We start from the raw sequence: 20,327 nt of genomic DNA on the forward strand, positions 1-20,327 counted from the left end.
GCCTCACCAAGGCAGAGTAGAGGGGAAGGATGACCTCCCTCAGCCTGCTGGCCACACTCTTCCCTATGCACCCCTGGATGCCATTCACCTTCTTGGCCACCAGGGCACATTGCTGGCTCATGGTCATCCTGTTGTCCACCAGGACTCCCAGGTCCCTTTCCACAGAGCTGCTCTCCAGGAGGTCAGCCCCCAACCTGTACTGATGCATGGAGTTATTCCTCCCCAGGTGCAGTACCCTACACTTGCTTTTGTTGAATTTCATTAGGTTCCTCTCCGCCCAACTCTCCAGCCTGTCCAGGTCACGCTGTAAGGCAGCACAGCCTTCTGGTGTGTCAGCCGCTCCTCCCAGTTTCGTGTCATCAGCAAACTTGCTGAGGGTAGACTTTATCCCTTAATCCAGGTCATTGATGAATATATTGAAAAGGACTGGACCTAGTACTGACCCTTGAGGGACACCACTTGTTCCTGACCTCCAACTAGACTCTGCACCACTAACCACAACCACTCTGAGCTCTGTCTGGCAGCCACTGTTCAATCCACTGCACTGTCCATTCATCTAACCCACACTTCCTAAGCTTGCCTGTGAGGATGATGTGGGAGACAGTGTCGAAAGCCTTGCTGAAGTCAAGGTAGACAACATCCGCTGCCTTCCCCTCATCCACCCATCCAGTCACACCATCATAGAAGGCTATCAGATTTGTCAGACATGACTTCCCTTTGATGAATCCATGATGACTACTTCTGATAACCTTCTTTTCCTCCAGATGCTTGGAGATGATGCCCAGAACAAGCTGTTCCATCATCTTTCCAGGAATGGAGATGAGGCTGACTGGCCTGTAGTTTCCCGGGTAATCCTTCTTGTCCTTTTTGAAGACTGGAGTGACATTGGCTTTCCTCCAGTCCTCAGGCACTTCACCTGTTCTCCAGGACCTTTCAAAGATGATGGAGAGCGGCCCAGCAATGACTTCCCCCAGGTCCCTCGGCACTCGTGGGTGCACCCCATCAGGACCCATGGACTTGTGTTTTAGAGACTGCAAGGAAGCATAAAATCACTTACCTATGTTAATGCACAGTGTTATATTATAAGGCAGTTATAAATTGGGATATTTGATTTATGTAGCCGTATAACGTCACAGATGAAATAGTTGTATTTCAAATGGGTATGAAATAAAAAATTCTGTAATTGTAATTAGACAGTGAGTTGATGTAGTACATAACAAAGAAAAAAAAAAAAAAACGTGGCCTAGTGCAGGACTCAATAGGCAGTCATCACTTAGTTCCCACAGACTTACATTATCATAGAAACATAGAATGGTTTAGGTTGGAAAGGACCTTGAAGATCATCAAGTTCCAACCGCCCTGCCATAGGCAGAGACAGGTCCCACTAGACCAGGTTGCCCAAGGCCACGTCCAGCCTGGCCTTGAACACCTCCAGGGATGGGGCCTCAACAACCTGTTCCAGTGCCTTACCACCCTCAGAGTGAAAAACTTCTTCCTAATGTTTAATCTGAACCTGCCCTCTTCCAGTTTAAAGCCATTCCCCCTCGTCCTATCACTATATGCCCTCGTAAAAAGTCCTTCCCCAGCTCTCCTGTAGGCCCCCTTTAGGTACTGGAAGGCCACCTCATCTGCAACTCTAAAGCGTATATTAATTACAAGGTCAGAAAAGTAATCTAGGAAAAGCAGTTACTAATGCATTGTATGCTTACTTACTGCCCTGTCCAGGGTAACTTTGGGGAAATATTCTAGAATGCAACCTGGCCATGCATTCCCCAGGAAGATAAGCTACAACAAGTTTAAAGCGCCCAAAATTCTGGGTCTTAAATATTTACTGTTGGTCCAAGTGTTCTCTTTATGCATAATTGTCTTTAGAATCATAAGTGTAGAAGGATCTCAAAGTGAAAGTTGAACTGTTTTGAGTAAAAAATATGCTGAGAAATTTGGATTCACAAGATCTGGAAAAGCTGCTGTTTGAGAAAGGCTGTGCTGGGAAAATCTATCATTCAAAGACCATTAGAATAGCACAGCTAATATGCACTATATTTTAATTTTGTGATAACCCGCAATGAAACACTCAGGTTGTCATTAAGGGGTGGGTTTTTGATACAAAGAGGAAAAAAAAGGATTTCAACGGCAGAGCAAGTTATTTCTAAATGTCATGATTTCCAAGAGGTAGCTATTTTTCCTTAGGCACAAAATAAGTTATTAATGCCTGTAGAGGTTTCTACACTTGTAATACACAGATGTCTCTGTTTTTATGCCTACAATGCTTTGTTTTTTCAAACATTTCACCATAACACTGATGACAATTAAGCAATAGGCTAGGTTCAAAAACATTTCCCCTGTTTCCTAGCTGTTTTGCCATCTACAGTGACACTTCCCTGCTTTAATTTTCAGATTAAAGCAGGGATGATTACATTTAAAGAACAGTTTCATTTTGGAAATATCTTGATTTGGAATTTTTTTAATATTTGGAAATATTTTAATCCTAGACAGTGCTTTAAAAAAATCTCTCTAAAAGCCAACAAGTACTTGTATCAAATACTTGTGGTTTTAAGGTTTGATAAGCAGTGTTCCAAAGCCAGTACATACAAAAATGCAATCTCACACACAGAACCTTTATCAGAGACGTACAGTAATCTTCCTAATTTTGGATCTATATAAATGGAACAATTCATTAGTCTAGTTGTGGGAATCTTTTCCTCCAAATTTTTAGGACCCTTTAGAATGTGAACACCCATCCCCAAAATACTTTCTTTTGCTTTTGTAGAGAAGTTTCCATCATCTTTAAGCATATCTCTGATCCTTAATTTTTATTTAGGTTCTGTTGACTAACGCACACTCTGTTTGTGGTGGGAAGAAGGAGGTAGTAGATAAAATCCCTGTAAAGGTCAATGATTTTGTCATTTAGCTACTGTATTTTTGTGGTGCAATAATAAATGTTCAGTACTAGGCAGAATTCAACCTTTAATTACTGTGGCAAGTGGTCTCTAATTGCCAATCAATTTCTGGATAGCAGCATTACTGATAGTCTTGAGGAGTCTTGTAGGAGTATTGTAAACTATTTGAAGATAAGCAGGGCTGTCAGCTTTGCAATTAATACCTTAAAAAAAAAAAAAAAAGACTAGGTGACCTTTTATTACCCTAGAAATATCAGTCTTATGTCTTTACTACAATTTATGACAATATAAGAATGTCATCACCCAGGGTCTCTTCTGATTGCCGGGAAACATAGAAATAATAGTTATACCTAATTGAATTTTGAAAGACCAAAGAGAAGAGCTCATGCTGATTTTGTAACAAAACAAAAGCACTCTCTCTTTGTATGCCAAAAGTGAATGCATAATGTTATAAATCTGAAATCCAACTCATCCTGCTGGCTTTGTGTTCCCAGAGTCTAAAAATACAGTGACTAGAGGTGCTTTCTAATTGAGATAACAGTTTTTTTTAAACTGGATAAACAGCATGTGAAAGCTGTATTGCTTACAAAATAACTTGGGAAGCGAAGGCCACGGTATTTACTAGGAAAGGTTTGGTTATTAGATTCTTCCTCTCTTCTTTCCCACTACAAAGTGTTGATGCAAATAAGAGATTGCCAGGTGACAAAATACAGTTGGTCTGTAGGGAAAGAAGCCATGGGAGAAGAATCCCCAGCTGCCTCAACAACTAGAGGAGAGCTGTTTTGTTTTTAGTCTCTAGCTGATATTTCATTTTGCTTTCTCCTAAGAAGTGCGTATGGAGTATTTTATTTTCATAGATATAGTTTGACAAGTTGCCATATTTACCATCTAAAGATGGCACTTCTAGACTGACCTTGCCTCAAAATGTAGCAAAGCTAATAATGAAACAAGGATAATACGTTCAGTGGGATTTGGGTTTCTTCCTGAACCTATCAAAGAAATTATCATTAATTGTTGCCTTAGCTATAAATTGTTACTAAGTTTTGTGCAGCTGCAATAGTAAGGCCAGCAACCTTGTGGTTGAGCTCAGGGAGTCTGGCAGAGAAGGAAGCATTAAGCTCATTCCCCGGTTCTTTCTCTTCTGATTTTAGCAGGTATTCTAGGATCATAAAGGAAAAGATGTCTGGTCATTTATCTGAAGTTAAGAAAATCACACTACTATTTTTTTCATAATGCATGAAGGGGGTGCTGTTACTCTTTTTTTTTCCCTTCTTATTTCACCTTCGTGACTCTCTGCCTCTCTCCTCTTAGCGGTTGTCTTCAGTCAGCTTAGGCCTCAAAATAATGACACAGCGTGTATGTAACAGCATGGAACAATCGGAAGTGATGACTAGTCAGCAGTCTTCTTGCATGATATTCCAAGATGCATCAACGTTAGGATGCTGCCCCATAAACCAATTCACACTAAGTCCTCACGGTTTAAGAGTTGGGGCAGGGTGTAGTGACATCAAAACTTCTATCGGAGAAGTTGCATTGCATCATCTGAGATCTGCTTTTATGGTATTAAGCCTCAACACACCTATGTAGGGATATTATCCCAGTTTCACAACTAAGTGGCAGGGAGAAGCAAAGAGAGGCAGAAAGGGATTATCTTATCAAAGGTCACAGTGAGTATGTGGCAAAGCTCAGTTTGAGATCCTACTCCTATGCTAAAACCCACAGATAGCAGCCCTTTTGCTCTGTAGAGCTGCTTTTCTGATTAGCAGCAACGGTCAGCAGGCTTTATCACCTACCATGCTCTTGCTATGAGGTGTATATGGCATACTCTGATGTCTGTTTCATCCAAGGCCTATCCTCCAGGGAAATTGTACAGAAGCATTCAATATTTAAGGTTTAAATTCAGGTATCTCTGACTCTAATCCTTTTGCAGAAATTCCGTTTCTTTTTTTCATCTTGACTTCATTCGTCAGGAGTTGAGACAGTGGCACAGGGGCGCCACAAAAATGCTGCAAACAACCCGAGTGGTAATATTTCCTTTCTAGCAAAATTCATTACAAGAGAATGCTTTTCTTCTGCACAATATTTACTGAAGCATTTTCATTAGAAGCTGGAGAGGGTCAGCCAATTTTCAGTTATTTCTGCTTCAACAATGTCTGTTGCTTATTCTGGAAATTAAGTGGATAACCAGAAACCAGTTATTAACCTGATTCATTTTAAATAGGCAAGAGAAGCAGAATTCATATGGAAGGCACATTCCATCAAGTTGCAGGTTTTCTTTTCACAGCCAGCTGGAAAGAAGTGCTTGATAGCAAGCTGTTTGAAAATGCAACTGCGTTACGAATAGCTGAGTGATCTAACAATGATGAATTATATTTATTCACTCTGGCTGAAGATGCTTGCTGTATTTTTAAAAATCTTTTTGCTGAAAGAGCCATTAATATTTTGTCTTTGTATATCAGAATAAGTAGTGTAATCTATGCCAAACATCCTTACAAAAAGAATGTGATTTAGATTACATAGTGACATTCACTGTCTGCAAAGGAGACAGAACAAGTACAGACGGCTGAGGAGATGTTTAATTGTGCTTGCCTTTCTGATTTTCAATTATCTCCATTTAGACAGCTGCAAGGAAAAACTGCACAGGAAACTTCCAAGTCTCTCTGTATGAATTCGGTTACTTTGACCATCACAACTCTTATCACAAAGCAGAGAACTGGAAGCAAGTACTGGTACAGATGCCTTCTGGGTAGTGAGATTCAATGCAGTTAAGGACAAAGGAAACATTGTAACTGCAAACTAGGTCCTTTAAGTTTGACCGCGTAAAGATTAAAAACCTCATCCTATCCAGAACAGAAAACCTATGTGGATATTACCCTGTATTTTTATTAGACAGATTTTTGTATTAAATAAGCTAAATTTGCCTAAGCTGTAAGGATCAGCGTGTTGGGACACTGACCTGTCTTACCCTCCTGAATCTTTAATTGTCTTTCTAAATAAATTAGCTCAGGACTTGGGGAGGTGACCTCAGAGCAGAAGTAATCTATGACTCTCATTTCAGCGGCTGATTCAAACCTGGCTCCACATCACAAAGGCTGTTGGGAGCTGAAAAAAGACTTAGCAATTTAACTAAAAGTTAAGTTGAACCTCAGATTACCGTTTTCAGATTACAAAGAGAGCGAACTACTGGAACAGGTTGCTTGGGAATGCTGTGAATTCTACATCACCCTCACTATAAAGAGCAGTTTAGACAAGTACGTCAGGAATCATTTATGCAGAGTCTCTCTTGTCTTTTCTAGAGCAGAAAAACAAAATAGATATGACCTCTCAATATCCTTTTGACACTTACTTTGTATGACTGTGCCTTGAATTTAGATATGCAAACAACATATGTGTGATTTAAAGTAGCCTTTGTGTGTAGTTTAATTATCTGGTACTGAACTATGTCTTAAACACCTGTTTAAGACATGCTAGACTGGAACAAAACGAGGAGGTTTGTTCCAGTCTAGGTCCTGTATTTTCTTCTACTGATACACTTCCCTGTTATTTTCTTTAAAGAATGTTTATATTTCATTTTTAACTTGTTCTCTTTGTAAATATAATAATATATTTCTTCAGGCTTGCTGCCAAAAATATTTTTGTGTTTGCTGTGCAAGGTATTTATAATTATAAAGTTGTTCCCGCTACTTTTTATGAAAGGAATAGTAGAAATTGCAGTGATTAGTGTGTCTGCAACTTGGTGGGCTGCTAAGGGAGAGAAAAAAAGTCATTTCCAAATAATTTTTAATATGTTGTGCAGAACAATTCCTCTCTGAAGCATTCCCTGTAGTGATAAACTCCTTACCACTGTGCCTTCAATTTCAGTAATTTAAGAAATTAAGAATAAGAAATATGCAGTACTGATATCTGTAGTGTGTTATTCCAAAAGTGGGGTTGCTTGTGGTGTCACTCGCCACTGCTGAAGAATCAGGTCACTGTGTCCTGGTCAAGATGAATAAGGGTAGCAGAAGATGGTTTAAAATGTATACATGCTTAAATAGGCAGAATTGTAATTAAAATACACTGGAACAGACCAACTTACATAAATAAAAGTAAATCAATAGAGCTAATAGTGTTATGAAAATGGGGTTTGTTTCCATTGAAATCAGACAGAGATGGGTCTTTTTCGTTAAAACACAGCACACAGCTGTAGAAACTCAGGTTATGTCACTTAAATGCAGTCATGATGGAGGACTGAATTGCATTAACGTCAGAGGGCATTAATGTAAAGCCAGTGTAGCACATGAGCAAAACTTCTTCAGGAAGCTCATTAGAGCACATCAGAGATGCCTAAATCTATGTTTGCGTTAGGCTTCCCCCGTTCATCTCCTTGGCACTCCTCTATTGTAGGTGTGATAACTGGGCAACTGCATTTGTAGATAAGCACAAGTTTATGCCGATTTCCAAAAACTCAGGCTTGCAGACCCGAACAAGGACCGTGAGCTGTAGGAGGATTACCGTTCTTCTACAGCAGAAAACTCTTCAGGCAGTGCTGCTGATACCGATTAAAACCCAGTATTTAAGTTTTGTAATTCACCTGTTAAGGTGGTGAAGGCCTGCAACGAGAAAGCGTTACTTAATTTCAAGTACCAAGGAGGGGTGGGTGTGCAGTTACACAAATTTTCACACCTTTGTGGAACCCACCGGCCAACTTCAGGCAGGCCCTGAGCCCGGTCCCGCAGAGCTGTCCGGCGCAGGGGACAGGGCCGGGAAGGGACCACCACAGCCGCCACCTACGAACAGCCGTAACTGTACAGTCTATCCCAGGAATCATAAATAACCCTTCCCTCCATTCCCCCCCCGGGGAGAGGGCCGGCTGCTGCTGACAGCAACGGCCCTTATCAGCGCTGCCACTCGCCCGGCCGGGGCAGAGGCGGCGTCCTGGGGAAGGAAAGGGGTTGTGCCATGGGAGAGAGAAAAAAAACACACACACACAAAAAAAAAAAAAAGTGAAGAAAAGAGTGGGTTTTGCGGGCAAGGGCTCTTCGGCCGAAGGAGGAAAGGGGCCTCGCCGAGGGCAACGCCGAGGGGGGGGGCCCGAGGGCGCGGCGGCGATAAGGGCTGGGGGGCCGCGGCCTTTCGCCCTCCCCTCCCACCCTCCACCCCGCGGGGAGGATGCGGAGGCACCGGCCCCGCGCAGCACCCAGGGGCGCGGAGGCGGCGGCAGCGGGGACATGAGGCCGGGGGTCGGCCGGACCCTGGGGCCGCTGCTGCTGCTGCTGCTCCTGCTGGCGCTGCTGCTGCTGCAGTGCGCGGGGCGGCGGCGGGGTAAGTGCGGCCCCTCCCCGAGTTACGCGGCCCGGCCCCGCTCCCTGGGCCTGCGGCGGGGCCTCGGGCCGTCAGGGCGGCGCCTTTCGGACGAGGCGGGGAAGGCGCGAAGGAGATGAGGGGAGCGGCGGCGGGAGAGTTGCGGCCGGGCGGTGGGTGCCTGCCCCGACGGGACGTCGAGGGCCCGGGGGTGATGGCGGCGGCGGCGGTGGCGGCAGCCCACGGGGCGCCATGTTTGTCCTCGCCGCCCGGCGAGGGCTGTGGTGGCGGCGGGCGAGAGGGCCTGGCCTGGGCGGGAGCCGCGCCTGAGGGAGCGCCTGGGCAGGACTGAAACCATGAGGTGACTTTAGTCCCGGGGTGAAAAACGGTAGATTACTCAGGAGATGTAAGTCGCAAAGTTTCATCTGTAAAAGGAAAAGGGGGAGGGGGTGTGTGGGGGGAAGAAAACCGTTTTTTATCTCCCGGAGCAGCAATCTGAGGAGGACGCTCTTATGCCTTATCAGAAGATTGAGGTATCATGAGAAAGTTCTTGCTATGGCTGTTTTTAAATTTAATTTTCTGATCTACATTAACTACCATTACACGCTTATGGGTTTTGTTTTGTGTTCTTATTAGGAGCATGCACAAAAAAAAAATATAAAAGCATTGAGAATTAGGAGTAGGAATCTGTGATGCTTCTCATGAGTCTTAGTGCACTCAGAAATGTGCTGTGAGTAAAACGAAACACTGTGTGTGTGGAAGACCGGTTTTGTCTCGCTGATAAATTCAGTGTGTAAAAAAAAAAAAACAAACCCCTGTCTAGAGTGTTCAGTGCCTTCTCCTTCCAGGTACAGTTAGGTATTTAGACACCATATAAAGGCATACAAAATTTTGTCAGAGCTGCTAATACATGTTAAGGTTTGTATTCAGTAAGAACCACACCGTCCTTGTCAATCTTAGCTCTCTTAGAAGAGCCAAAAAATTCCGAACTGCTGTGTCCAGTATCATGACACATCATCGTCTTCTGCAGTATTAATTAATTCTTTAAAAATCTAAAAGGGATATAAGCATGTACATGCTTTTTCTACATTCAAGCCACCCATTCTGAGGTTTGTCATTTGGAAAGCCACTGTGTATGAGGATAACAGAAGGAGCTTACAAAAAATGGAGAGAAATGCACATAATGCACCAGAAGTATGAATACAATTAAGGGTATAAGTTCGTATTTTATTCTAGTTTCAGGTATATTTATAGCCCTGCCAAATTACAGTAAACTAGGTTGTGTGTCATATGCTGCTAAACTACTTCTAATATAAATTAATTTCTAAAATGACTTCACTGTAAGTCATTTTCCTGCTGGCAGCATTCTCAGCATCGTTTTTATGAGTAACATTTATGCCATATACATTTTGATGATATAAGATACAAATAGGTTGATAAATAGCCCAAATGCCTATGAGTAAATAATAGAAACAAAATAATGGAATAAATGAGGAAACAAATCAAGACAACAGTGAAAGAAAATTAATACGGAGAAAAGATTAATAATATTGGATAGAGCTCTTTATTATATGTCTCTCAAGCCTTGCTAACTGCTGAAAAGCTTTTTTTTTGTTGAAGAATAGATGGATGGAGAAAACTGTTCAGTATGGTTATATTATTTAATCCTTTGTGTTTATATTTTTGTCTTTGGTCTCGGAATACTATGTCTGTGGTTTTCCCGCAAATTTGAAAATGAGGTGGGAGGAGATGGGATTTTATTCTGTGTGTTTTAATCTAGACTTTATCTCCACTTTCAGTTCTATGCCAATTACCCATACCAGACCACCCTTATGATAATTTTTTTTTTTTTTTTGTTTGGTAAAGAAAAGTAATTGTGTCTTTTTGTTCTTCAAGCAGTTGTGAACAGGTCAGTTTCAGATGTCTGTGCAACTTGCCACATCCATGCTACATGTCATCAAATTGAAGGAAAAAGCGTCTGCATCTGTAACTATGGATTTGTAGGCAATGGAAGAACCCATTGTCAAGGTAAGCTGCCTGTTTGTAAAATGGCAAGAAACTGTGTACATTCCTAAAATGTTCTTTCTGGAGTAATATTGCTGAATTCTTCAAAACACGGTAAAAGCTTTATCATTTCCTGGCAGAATTTCCAAAACCTAGAATATGAGTGGATTGTTTTTCTGGTTTTGGTTTGTTTTTTTTTTTTAACGGCTGGCCATGAGCTGTATTTTACTTGCACTTGATGTAAGTATTATAGTTGCTTAACTGTTTTACTCAGTTTCTGCTATATAATGAAGGATTTGAATTAATTTTGTCTTAGAAAATGTAGGGGTTCATGAAACATTTAATTTTTAAATATAATGTATTGGAATGGTTTATTTAATATTTTTTATCCTAGCTTCAGAAAAAAAAATTAAATATCATGGGCTTCACTTTATTATTCTTTTCAACCTAAGCATTGTTGAACTGAAAACCGGACAATAAAACCGACAATTAAAATTAGCGCTTTTTTGCTGATTTTTCCAGTTATCTCAGATTACTAAGTAACTGAAAATTAATTTCTTAAGTTGAAGGTCTGTTCTTAGTAACTGTACATATATACAGATTTCTTATGTGCAAATGTTTATGACATGAGAAGTATTGTTCAGCTTTGTTTTATTACTGTAGCTGATAGTGTCTTTTTAGTACTATCTGATACAAATCTATACGTGAATCAAAGGATGATGTCAAATGCTGTGTCTGAGTGTATGTAATGGTTTACCACTGCTTGAAGGGGAAAATTCTCCACCTCTGATCTCTTGGGCTCCCACCTTTTCCCCTTCTTTCACAAGTGCTGGCACCTGCTGGACCCTGCACAGAGTTTGGTTATATCATTATTTTGGGACAAGGCAAGCGTTATATTTTGCCGTGTTAGTTCTCTGCCCGTTGAGTGAATTGAGTAAGACCAGCACAAGCTCCATCAAGTGCTGCAGCCAGTGAATGCCATAAGGAAGAGCAAAAGCAAAGAGCTGGGCCGTCTGGTTTCAACAGCTCTTAGATCGGCTCAGACTGTGTCACGAAACTTTATTCACAGTTTCATCCAGGGACAACAGCCTCTGTTGGTCTTAATACCCCACCTTACTAGCAGTGTTTTTAAAATTAGAATAACTTAGAAAGAAAAACAGTAAGGGGAATTCCGGTTACACAAGAAAGAGTGAGGAGGGAAGGATATTCTACTTTTCTTAATCTCTCTCTGATGTGTTTTCAATGTGCTGACAGATAAAGATGAATGCCAGATCGGAGCCAGCAAGATCTGTGGAAATCATACACTGTGTCATAATACACATGGAAGTTTTTACTGTGTTTGTCTTGATGGATACCGAGCCTCCAACAACAACAAGACATTTATTCCCAATGATGGCACAAACTGTACAGGTAGACATCACAAAGAATCTTGAGCACCAGGAATCCAGAACTTAATTTTCTACTACACAAATCTTTTTTTTTCCCCATCACTGTAGAACTTGGGTTCTAAAACTGTCTCAGAGCACTTTCTGCTGTGGATGCAAACACTTACTTGACATCTAGGTTCTAACAGCTATGAATTAGTTCCATTTTGCATTCTTTCCTGTGTTACAAATCATTGGTTCACTGTCAAATTCAAGCAATAATCTTTACAGAAGAAGCAGCTAGATTAAAGAAAATAAGATGATACTTATCTTTCCCCCAGAATATTGTATTTGTGTTTAGTGTAGTGTAGAATATTAGCCAGCTCATTCTTACAGTAATGAACTGTTGTAACTGATTAAGATATTTGCAGATAGAGGATTTTTCTGGGATTGCTGTAGCAGGAGATAACATTGGAAACTATTTGTTGGGTAAAACAGAAAAAACTTAAAAGATAGCTACCTACAAAATTGAGAGTGTCCTCCTTCCAGATGACTGAACACCAGGCAATAATAAGCTCCTTTGTTTCCCAGAAGAGCCATCAGAAGCTACGTAGAACCCTTCATGGAATGCTATAGTTGTTTTAAGCTTGGGTCCTACATTAACTAATTAAAAAAACCGACCCTATTACTAAGTGCCTATATTTTTCTCTGAATTTTTAGATATAGATGAATGTGAGGAGTCTGGGCTCTGTGGTCACAATGCAAGATGCATGAATACTGAAGGAAGCTACAGGTGTTACTGCAATGATGGTTATAAATTAGAAAATGGAGAGCATGCTTTTCATCCGAATGGGAACATAGTTTCCTGCAAAGGTGAGAGTCTTTGGATGCTGTTTTTGCTAGCAGATAAAATCAGATCTTACGTGATATAGTAGTACCTGCTCTGACCTGTGTTTTTAAATCTGCAGAGCAGAAGCCGTCTCTGTGCACCTTGCCTGCAGTGCAATTTATTTTTTTTTTTTTCCTTCTTTTTTTTGTTCCCGTGATGTCTGGATGGTAGAGTTGACGCCAGGTATGATTTCTGCAGGCTCTCAGCAGTGGTTCAGGTGCAGGGTCAGAGAAGCTTAGTAATGCCATGAAGGTGAAGTAGTTCGTTTCTTAACAGGAAGGAAGTGTGGTATAATCCACTTGTATAATCAAACTGCATGATGGGGAAGGGAAGAGATGAGAAATAGCTGGTAAGAGAGGTCAGATGAATGAAACAATGGGGGGGGGAATAATAAAATAATAGTTTAGCTACTTATTACATACTGTGCCACCTGCATAAATAAACTGTTCTGTTTATCTTGCCATAAAAAAAAAATATTAAATTTGAAACTGGTTCTCCTTTCCGCTCTAGTGTAGGTTTTCACAGATGCAAAGTACTAGCAGTAGTAAGCTGTAGCTGTCAGAGTATGTAATGAATCCAGGCATCCCATGTGGAAGGAACCACCTTGATTATATCCAGCTCTTGTTTCTGAATTATTGCAAGAACCGTCAGTAAAGCTCACTGGTTGTAGTTCGCCTGGTTTTTCCAACTGGAGCGCTCCACTTTGTTTTGCCAGAATTGCTGATAAACCTGCTTGTCTCACCAACTTACCCCTCCACATGCTCTGGTAAAGTAGTGTGTCTGTACTGGCAGTGTTGCTTGCAGAGTCCGACAAGGGAGCCCTGTCAAGCAGCTGTGCTGAAGGAATGTAGCTTTTGTATGCAGGCTGGTTCAGTGAGGTGGAGGAATTGAGGGGCAGACTATTTAATTTCAGCTTGTCTGTGTGCTTCTCCTTTCCCATGCACAGGGAAATAAAGCTGTGCGTTGGGGCCTGAAATGTTCCTCTCGTTTTGAAGGGTCATTCAGTCATTGCTGTAATGAGACTGGCACATACAAAACACCATCACATTGCAGTATTTCCTCTTTGGTGTTGTGAATGGCTCCAACTGTATGTTAGTGAAGACGGAGCTCAATTCCTGGATCACTGTGCTCCTCCACCTGTGGCCAGTACAGCTCTTCAACTATAATCTTCTACTCCTTTGGTGACCACTCAGATTCATCAGCTGGGTGTATTTTGTGATGTAACCATTTGTTTCAGCTCATCTTAAAGTGGTCGTGTGTTGTGATTTTTGTACTGTGAGATCTTTTAACCCAATCTCTTTGCAGAAATTGGATGTGGTTCTCCTCCTGAAATGATGCATGGCTACATTGTGGGGAACTACAGCTTGCTACCAGGAAGTGCGGTTCATTATGAATGTAAAGAAGGGTTTTACAGCAACGAGGGAAAGTTCTCATATTGCACTGCAAATGAAACTTGGGAACCTGCCACTTTAAGCTGTAAAGGTGAAGAGAGTCTTAAATCATTCTTAAATTCTACATTAAGGGGGTTTGTGTATGGGAAAGTGTGTTTGTGAAAGATGGTAGACTGTTTCCTCAATCCAAAGGATAATTTTTCAAGATCTGGCTATTTGCAAAAAAAGAAAGGAGAAGGACAGGTTATAAAAGTGTGCCATCTCTTCTTGTTAATGTAATGACACTTCCGGTGCTGGTCCTTGCATTTTTGCAGACAGTGTAATGCATCCTTTTGCCTGTGAATCAAGGCTTTGAAAACAACTAGATTTCTGTTGTATTTCATGGGAAAGGTCATTGAGATGGAAGGCATCAGTGACCTCTTGTGAAAAGAACAATTTTTCTGACAGCTTGTGAAATTTTTTCCGAAGGTTGACTGTAGATGCAAAAGAGAGGCATCAAATCACCCATCATCTCTGGATAACTTTCATGATTTTAAGAGCATTTGTGCATGAGCAAATGCTTTCACATCTCTGAAGTGTTAAGTTTTCCGTGAGCATCTTTAAAACTTCCACTTGCTTTGGTGTTCCAATCGCCCATTCTTGTTGAAATATTAATGCTTACAAGTGCAGGATTTTGTGTTCCCGTGAGTAGTTATAAAGTCTGTATATTAGTTAAATGTAGTTAAATGCCACTTGAAGTGCTAGCTAACAGAAGCTACACTATATATAATGATTCTACAGGTGAGAATTATTGTTCTGGAAATTACCACTAAGTGAGGAGAGTTCCTTCTCTCAAAATACAAAAGCCCGCCTGGTTTCTAATTCTTCCCTGATTTCTTTGTTGTTTTTTTTTTTCTCCCTTTGAGAGTGGATAGGAATGTAATGTTTGTATGTGTGTCTCTGGGAAGAGAATAAATTAGAATAAGGATGCTAAATCAGTGTAGCTGGGAAAAGTGAAATATTAAATAGCAGTAGAAAATTCATACAAAAGTAGAGCGAAAACAATTTAATACTAAATTACTGGCATCAAAAATAAAACAACTGAAATAACATTTTTCCCCCAAAATAAGTAAAGGACAATGAATTTGAAAACAAAAAGAAAGTGCCCAAAGTCTCAAGAGGTCCCTAAAGAAAGCTTGTGGAATGCAGTCCTTGTGAGTTGTTGGTACATTTGGTTTTTATTAATATTTTTCACTGGTTGCTCTTTCATGAGTTTTTTTTTTTAACTTTTACAATCAGTCAGTCAGGTCAGAGTTTCTGAGCACATCTCGCATGGTTAATTGAAATAAAATACATCAAATACCAAGAAACAGCCCATGAGTCTGAAGAGACAAACTTGTTTCCCCTTTGTATTGCAAGGTGTTTTCCTGGATTTCAGTTGGGACTTCCCTTTTGGTAAAACCATCAAGTCTGATTTTTTTTTTTTTTCCAAATATTAGTAAAGGCACCTTTAAATAATTCTTTAAACTCTGAGAGTTTTCCTGGTAAGTCTTTATTGCTAATTTAAGAATTTTTCCTGGCCAGGTATAATGTCTTCTTTTTCAGGAAAAGCAGTAAGTTTGTCTTTTGTCTTCTTTCCTATGGTAATTTAGGAGTTTATTTTATATAGTCATGATGAAACTGGCCATTGAAGGTAGGTCAAATTTGGTAAGATGTATGACCTAACACCAGGGTACTGTGAGTGGCGCAGATCCCCTTTTTTATTTAAATATAAGTATATGGATGTAATGTGTCTTTGAAGACTATAGCTTCTGTTAAATATTAATAAAATAATTATCTTGAGATGAAAAGTCAGATTGTTTAATTGGAAGGTGTGATGTATGTGAAGAGGTGTAGTTAAACTGTTGAATGTGAGCATTGTGTCATGGTAACATGAAAGCCTTGTAGGTGGTTGCTTACCTTAGAGAATGGACATCATATCAGACAGATTGCTTTTTTGTGCTACTTGGCTTCTTTGTTTTATGCATTTGTAAATGATGACTCAGCATGTTTGTGAATAGAGCAAATGTTACAATGCATTTTGAACATGAAGTAGACCCTTGCTTTAACAGGAAGCTTTTGTGTTGTATGTTGTAACCTGTTCCATGGTTTTGCATTTCTCTGGTCCCTGTGCGCTTTTAAAAATTTTGCTTCCTAAAGGCAGTGTCTGCTGATCTGCCTTCTTCTAACTGTTGCTCGCTGCAAATGGTATAGAACCAACTTGCCACCTGTAATCAGGTTTGTAAAAGCAGGAGAATCTTAGAGATTAAAAAAAAAAAAAAAACCAGGACGTTTTGTGTATACTAGCAACTGGGCTGAGGAAAGAGTCACAGATTTAGCATGCTGTTCTGAGGGAAAGGAAGAGAGAAGTAATTTTCATTTGGAGGTGGCTCTGGAGTAGCTGTAGTACTCTCAGTCACAGTGGGGGTGTCGCAGAGGACATGAGGAGTGTTGGATTACCACAGGAGAAGAGGGTTGGTTTGTAATGATGAGAATAATACTCATGCAAGTGCCTGCATCATTACTTCTGCTGCTTGACTAACAAGTTTATCTTCCTCTTTCTTCTTCCAAGGTGTGGATTGTGGAGTTCCACCTTCTGTTTTAAATGCACATCCAGCATCTGTAAGTGGGACCACATATGGAAGTGAAGTTACTTACAGTTGTGATCATGGTTACTTTATTGCAAGCGGCAGTCGTACTGCAATCTGCAATGCCAAAGGACAGTGGGATGGTATCGATTTGGTGTGCAAAGGTAAATCAAATCTGCCTTCAGATTTATTTAGCATAGGTACTGTTTCAGCCCCCATAAAAAATAGCACTCATCAGTTAGAGACATTTTCTTTGGGCATTTAGTTTATAGAGTCTTCTGGCATATGAAGTTGAGCCACAAAACAAAAGCTATATATTAAGCAGGGTTTTTTTTATCTGTGTTGCTATTGAAGTTGCAATAAATTGTTAAAAGTTAATGTGGTAAGGACAAAATCCGAACGCATGTCAGGCATTGGGGTTACCATGAGATGAAAATTCAGCCTAAATTGCTGCCATTTTTCTGGCTCAATATCTACTGCATGATTGAAGCTGCTACTCAGAAACTGAACCACTATTAGCAGTTAGCATCCCCTTTAATTCCCATATTTGGACAGTTTCCAGTTGCAAACTGTGATTGCACAAACATGCTATTGTTATTTGACATGAGTCATAAGTGCCTTTTGTTAGTATGATGTGGAAGAATGTAGCCTAACAAGTTCCTTGATAAGAAGATACACAAATGTACATTAAAAAAAAAAAGTATTTTTCCTAATAAAATTTCTAGTGTATTTTAACTCTGAGCTCATATGACTAATTAATGTAACCTCAGGATAATTACAGTCTTTAGCTAGTTGTTACATTGGCACAACTTCACTTTTCTGTTCACTGGACGATGAATATCTTTTCAGCTTGATTCAGCTGGGTCGAGTCTTCTGTTCATTGCAATCAAATATAGTAATTTTTTTGAATGTGCAATATGTATGTTACAACCACTCTCTACTTTTAGAATCTTCTTTAATATTCTTATTCTGAGTCACAAGCATAAATAGAAGGTTCACTGTTTTACACAGAAACATATACTTCGTCATTTCTGCTTTTCAGTCTGATTACAGGATGGCCATGGGCAGATAGCTGGAGTTAAACAGCAGTAATGTTTGTATCTCATCACATACTGTCATTCTATAAGTTAAGTGTAGTCTTTGTGTGTGCATTAGTTCTTTAAAGCTTGTTTTGATGGTTTAGAATAGATACATACATTAATACACATTGGGATATGAAAAGGAAGGTAGGCAAGATGGTGGATGTATTGGCCATTGAAATTAATATGTTTAATTTTTCCTTTAAAGGTTGTACAGATCATGATTCTATAAACTTTCCTTTTTCCTTCTTTGTTTTCCTTTTTTTGAGTAGAATTTCAGAATCGCTTAAGATTATTTATTAAAAAGTTTTAAAAGCACTTGTTTTCTGCATATAAGTTTTAGTTAAAGTAAGATTTTAATTCTTGCATTGTTTACTTCTTATAAGCAAAGTGATGCAGAATCTTTTATTGGGGTGTAACATTCTTTGTGGATTTGAAAGGGAATTTTAACCCTAAGTATTATTCTTCCATTGATTTGATCTTCACTCTTTATTCTTTTCTGTTCCCTAATTTTATTATGAAGCCCCTGAAAACAACAGCAAATTAATTCATTTATAAGTGCATTGCCCCAGCTTTCTAATTAACTCTAAAGTGATCTGAATAATCCATCAAATTTTCCCCTAGAAGTGCTCTTTCTGCTTGTCTGTAGCAGCTTCTCCTTTTTTTCAAAGTGTGAATTAAATCCACTGGCAAAGGAACATAACCTTCTTGATGCTGGTTTGCCATGTCACTCTTTGGACCATGTGTCATTTTTCAGATCTATGGTTACTAATGATAGGTAAAATAAACTAATAAATAGCATGAGGGGGATAGGAGAGTGTTGTGGGAAGATAGATCCATTTGTAAAAATTTGCTTAGAGAACCTTGTTTTCCATTCCTAAACAGGAAACTGTTTTATTTTATGGTTCATAGAATCACTGATGTTTGAAGAGACCTTTAAGATCATCAAGTCCAACCATAACCATCTTGAAGGATAAATGCCCCACCCTGCTAGAAAGTAATCAGTCACAAAATTCTGGGTTCTTAAGGGCTGACCTGATTTCTAGAAATCACTGGGAAATGAAAAAAAGTCAAGTGTTACTTGCTGGGACAATTTGTGTCTCTTCCTTAAACACTTTTCATATGCCTTGCCTGTTTTCATGTTCAGGTTTTGTTACCCTGTCTTTTCTCTTCCAGAAATAGACTGTGGCAAACCTTTGCTGATTCCACATGCAGAAATGATCTGGGACAACTCTAGCACTCTACGGAGCAGAGTGTACTATAAATGTAAAGAAGGATATTATTTCAATGGAGACAGGAATTTTTCAGAGTGCACGGTAGCTAAGTCATGGGAGAATATTACATACATATGCAAAGGTAAATATTACTGTAGGAAGTTGCTGTGGGCTGTGCTATTTAAATAGCTTCTCATTCCTGTTCTGAAGGTAGGAACAGGAGGAAGGATGAAGGCAGTAAATCCCTTTCAACGTAGGGAACGCCGTGGTACTTTTGGACGGAAAGGTCACAGAGGAGAATGTTAGCCATGAAACAATTTCTCTTGGATGCCATAGATATTTCTGTAGCTGTCTTGCTTCTTATTTCAAACAGAAAGGGACTAATGCACTGGAGTTTCATTGCAGCACTGAGAACCTACACATTTAAAAAACAGCGGAATGTCATGAGATGAGCAGAAGACACTTAACGATATTTTGTTGTGGGCCTACTACTGCAAAGTGCACTGCGATGAAAGTAGGAACAATAGAATTCAAAACTCCTTTTTCTTTTTTTTTTCTTTCTTCTCTCATGATGCCTGAAGTAAAATTTCTTCATGGTTGCCTTTCCAGCCTAGATCTAGTTGCCTGAATTTCAGTCCAGAATGATTCTCTTATAAAAGAATGAGTCCTGAGAAGGAAGATCTGTAGTGAAGGTAGTGTCATACTGGGGGCTTGGAGACAGGATGTACTGACATTTTAATAATAGCAAAAGACTAGCAGATGTTTTGGACTGTGGCTGTTGTGCTCCTTAGTGTTCTTCTGTGTCTCCAGATAGCTCTATGGCTATCCAGCTCTTGTTCTTAAGGAGCAGTGCTGTCTTTTGCAGATGGTAATGTTTCTGTAGCTTTGTAACATCCACATGTTTTTCAAAAGGACTGTAAGTGTGTCTTTGGCTGCTACCACTTCACAGACCAAGCCTTTACACAGAGAGTTGCCGTTTGATGCATCCCTTGCCTCACTTGATGTCTTGAGCATTTGCTGCAAATATAAAACGTGTGACATCAATTAAAATGAGCATGCAGAAAATCAGTTCTCTTGCTTTTCATAGTGCCCTAATAAAAATGGAACTGGTCTTGTTAAAAGTCATAATTCATATGTCATTAGGCAATTTGCATGCCTGTACTTTCTGAATTGGTTTTGAAGCCAGCATTGTGTAGAGTGCGTAAGTTAATCAGGTATGTCAGTCTTTGCAATGTTGAGAGTTCTGTCTTGAGCACTCTGAAGCTTTGAAGGGCCTGAATCTGCAGACTGCACTCACGGGTTTACTGTGGATTTCAGCAAGGGCTTTGCCAGAGGCAAATACGTAGACTACAGCTCTGGCTGTTGAATCAGAGGGCCAAAAAAGAGTCAGAGTTATGGTCAAGTAGAATGGAAAAAAACTTTAAAAAAACAGCCTGACAAGTCCAGGCTCCATTGAAAAAGAAATAAATAAAAAATAATCATGAACAGAAATTAGTACAAAGGTCTTCAGCTTCTTAACTTCTACATTTTTCACACTTACTAGGGGTAATGAATGACTTTCAAATGAAATGAAATTTCTGTTTCAGTAATGATGCCT

At 39.9% G+C, this 20,327-nt stretch overlaps 1 protein-coding gene across 1 annotated transcript in view; it reads left to right on the forward strand.

Annotated features, from left to right (window-relative positions):
• The first annotated feature begins 7,848 nt into the window (after nt 1–7,848).
• The window catches only part of SUSD1 (sushi domain containing 1), a 46,788-nt gene continuing 34,309 nt past the window's right edge, over nt 7,849–20,327 (forward strand). The window contains exons 1-7 of the mRNA XM_082497457.1: nt 7,849–8,204; nt 10,080–10,211; nt 11,442–11,597; nt 12,272–12,424; nt 13,746–13,922; nt 16,422–16,601; nt 18,693–18,872. Coding sequence (XP_082353583.1) covers nt 8,111–8,204; nt 10,080–10,211; nt 11,442–11,597; nt 12,272–12,424; nt 13,746–13,922; nt 16,422–16,601; nt 18,693–18,872 — 1,072 coding nt within the window. The 5' untranslated portion in view covers nt 7,849–8,110. The remainder of the gene's footprint in view (nt 8,205–10,079; nt 10,212–11,441; nt 11,598–12,271; nt 12,425–13,745; nt 13,923–16,421; nt 16,602–18,692; nt 18,873–20,327) is intronic.

The sequence above is a fragment of the Vanellus vanellus genome (assembly GCF_965231255.1).
Source record: "Vanellus vanellus genome assembly, chromosome: Z".
Lineage (NCBI taxonomy): Eukaryota > Metazoa > Chordata > Aves > Charadriiformes > Charadriidae > Vanellus > Vanellus vanellus.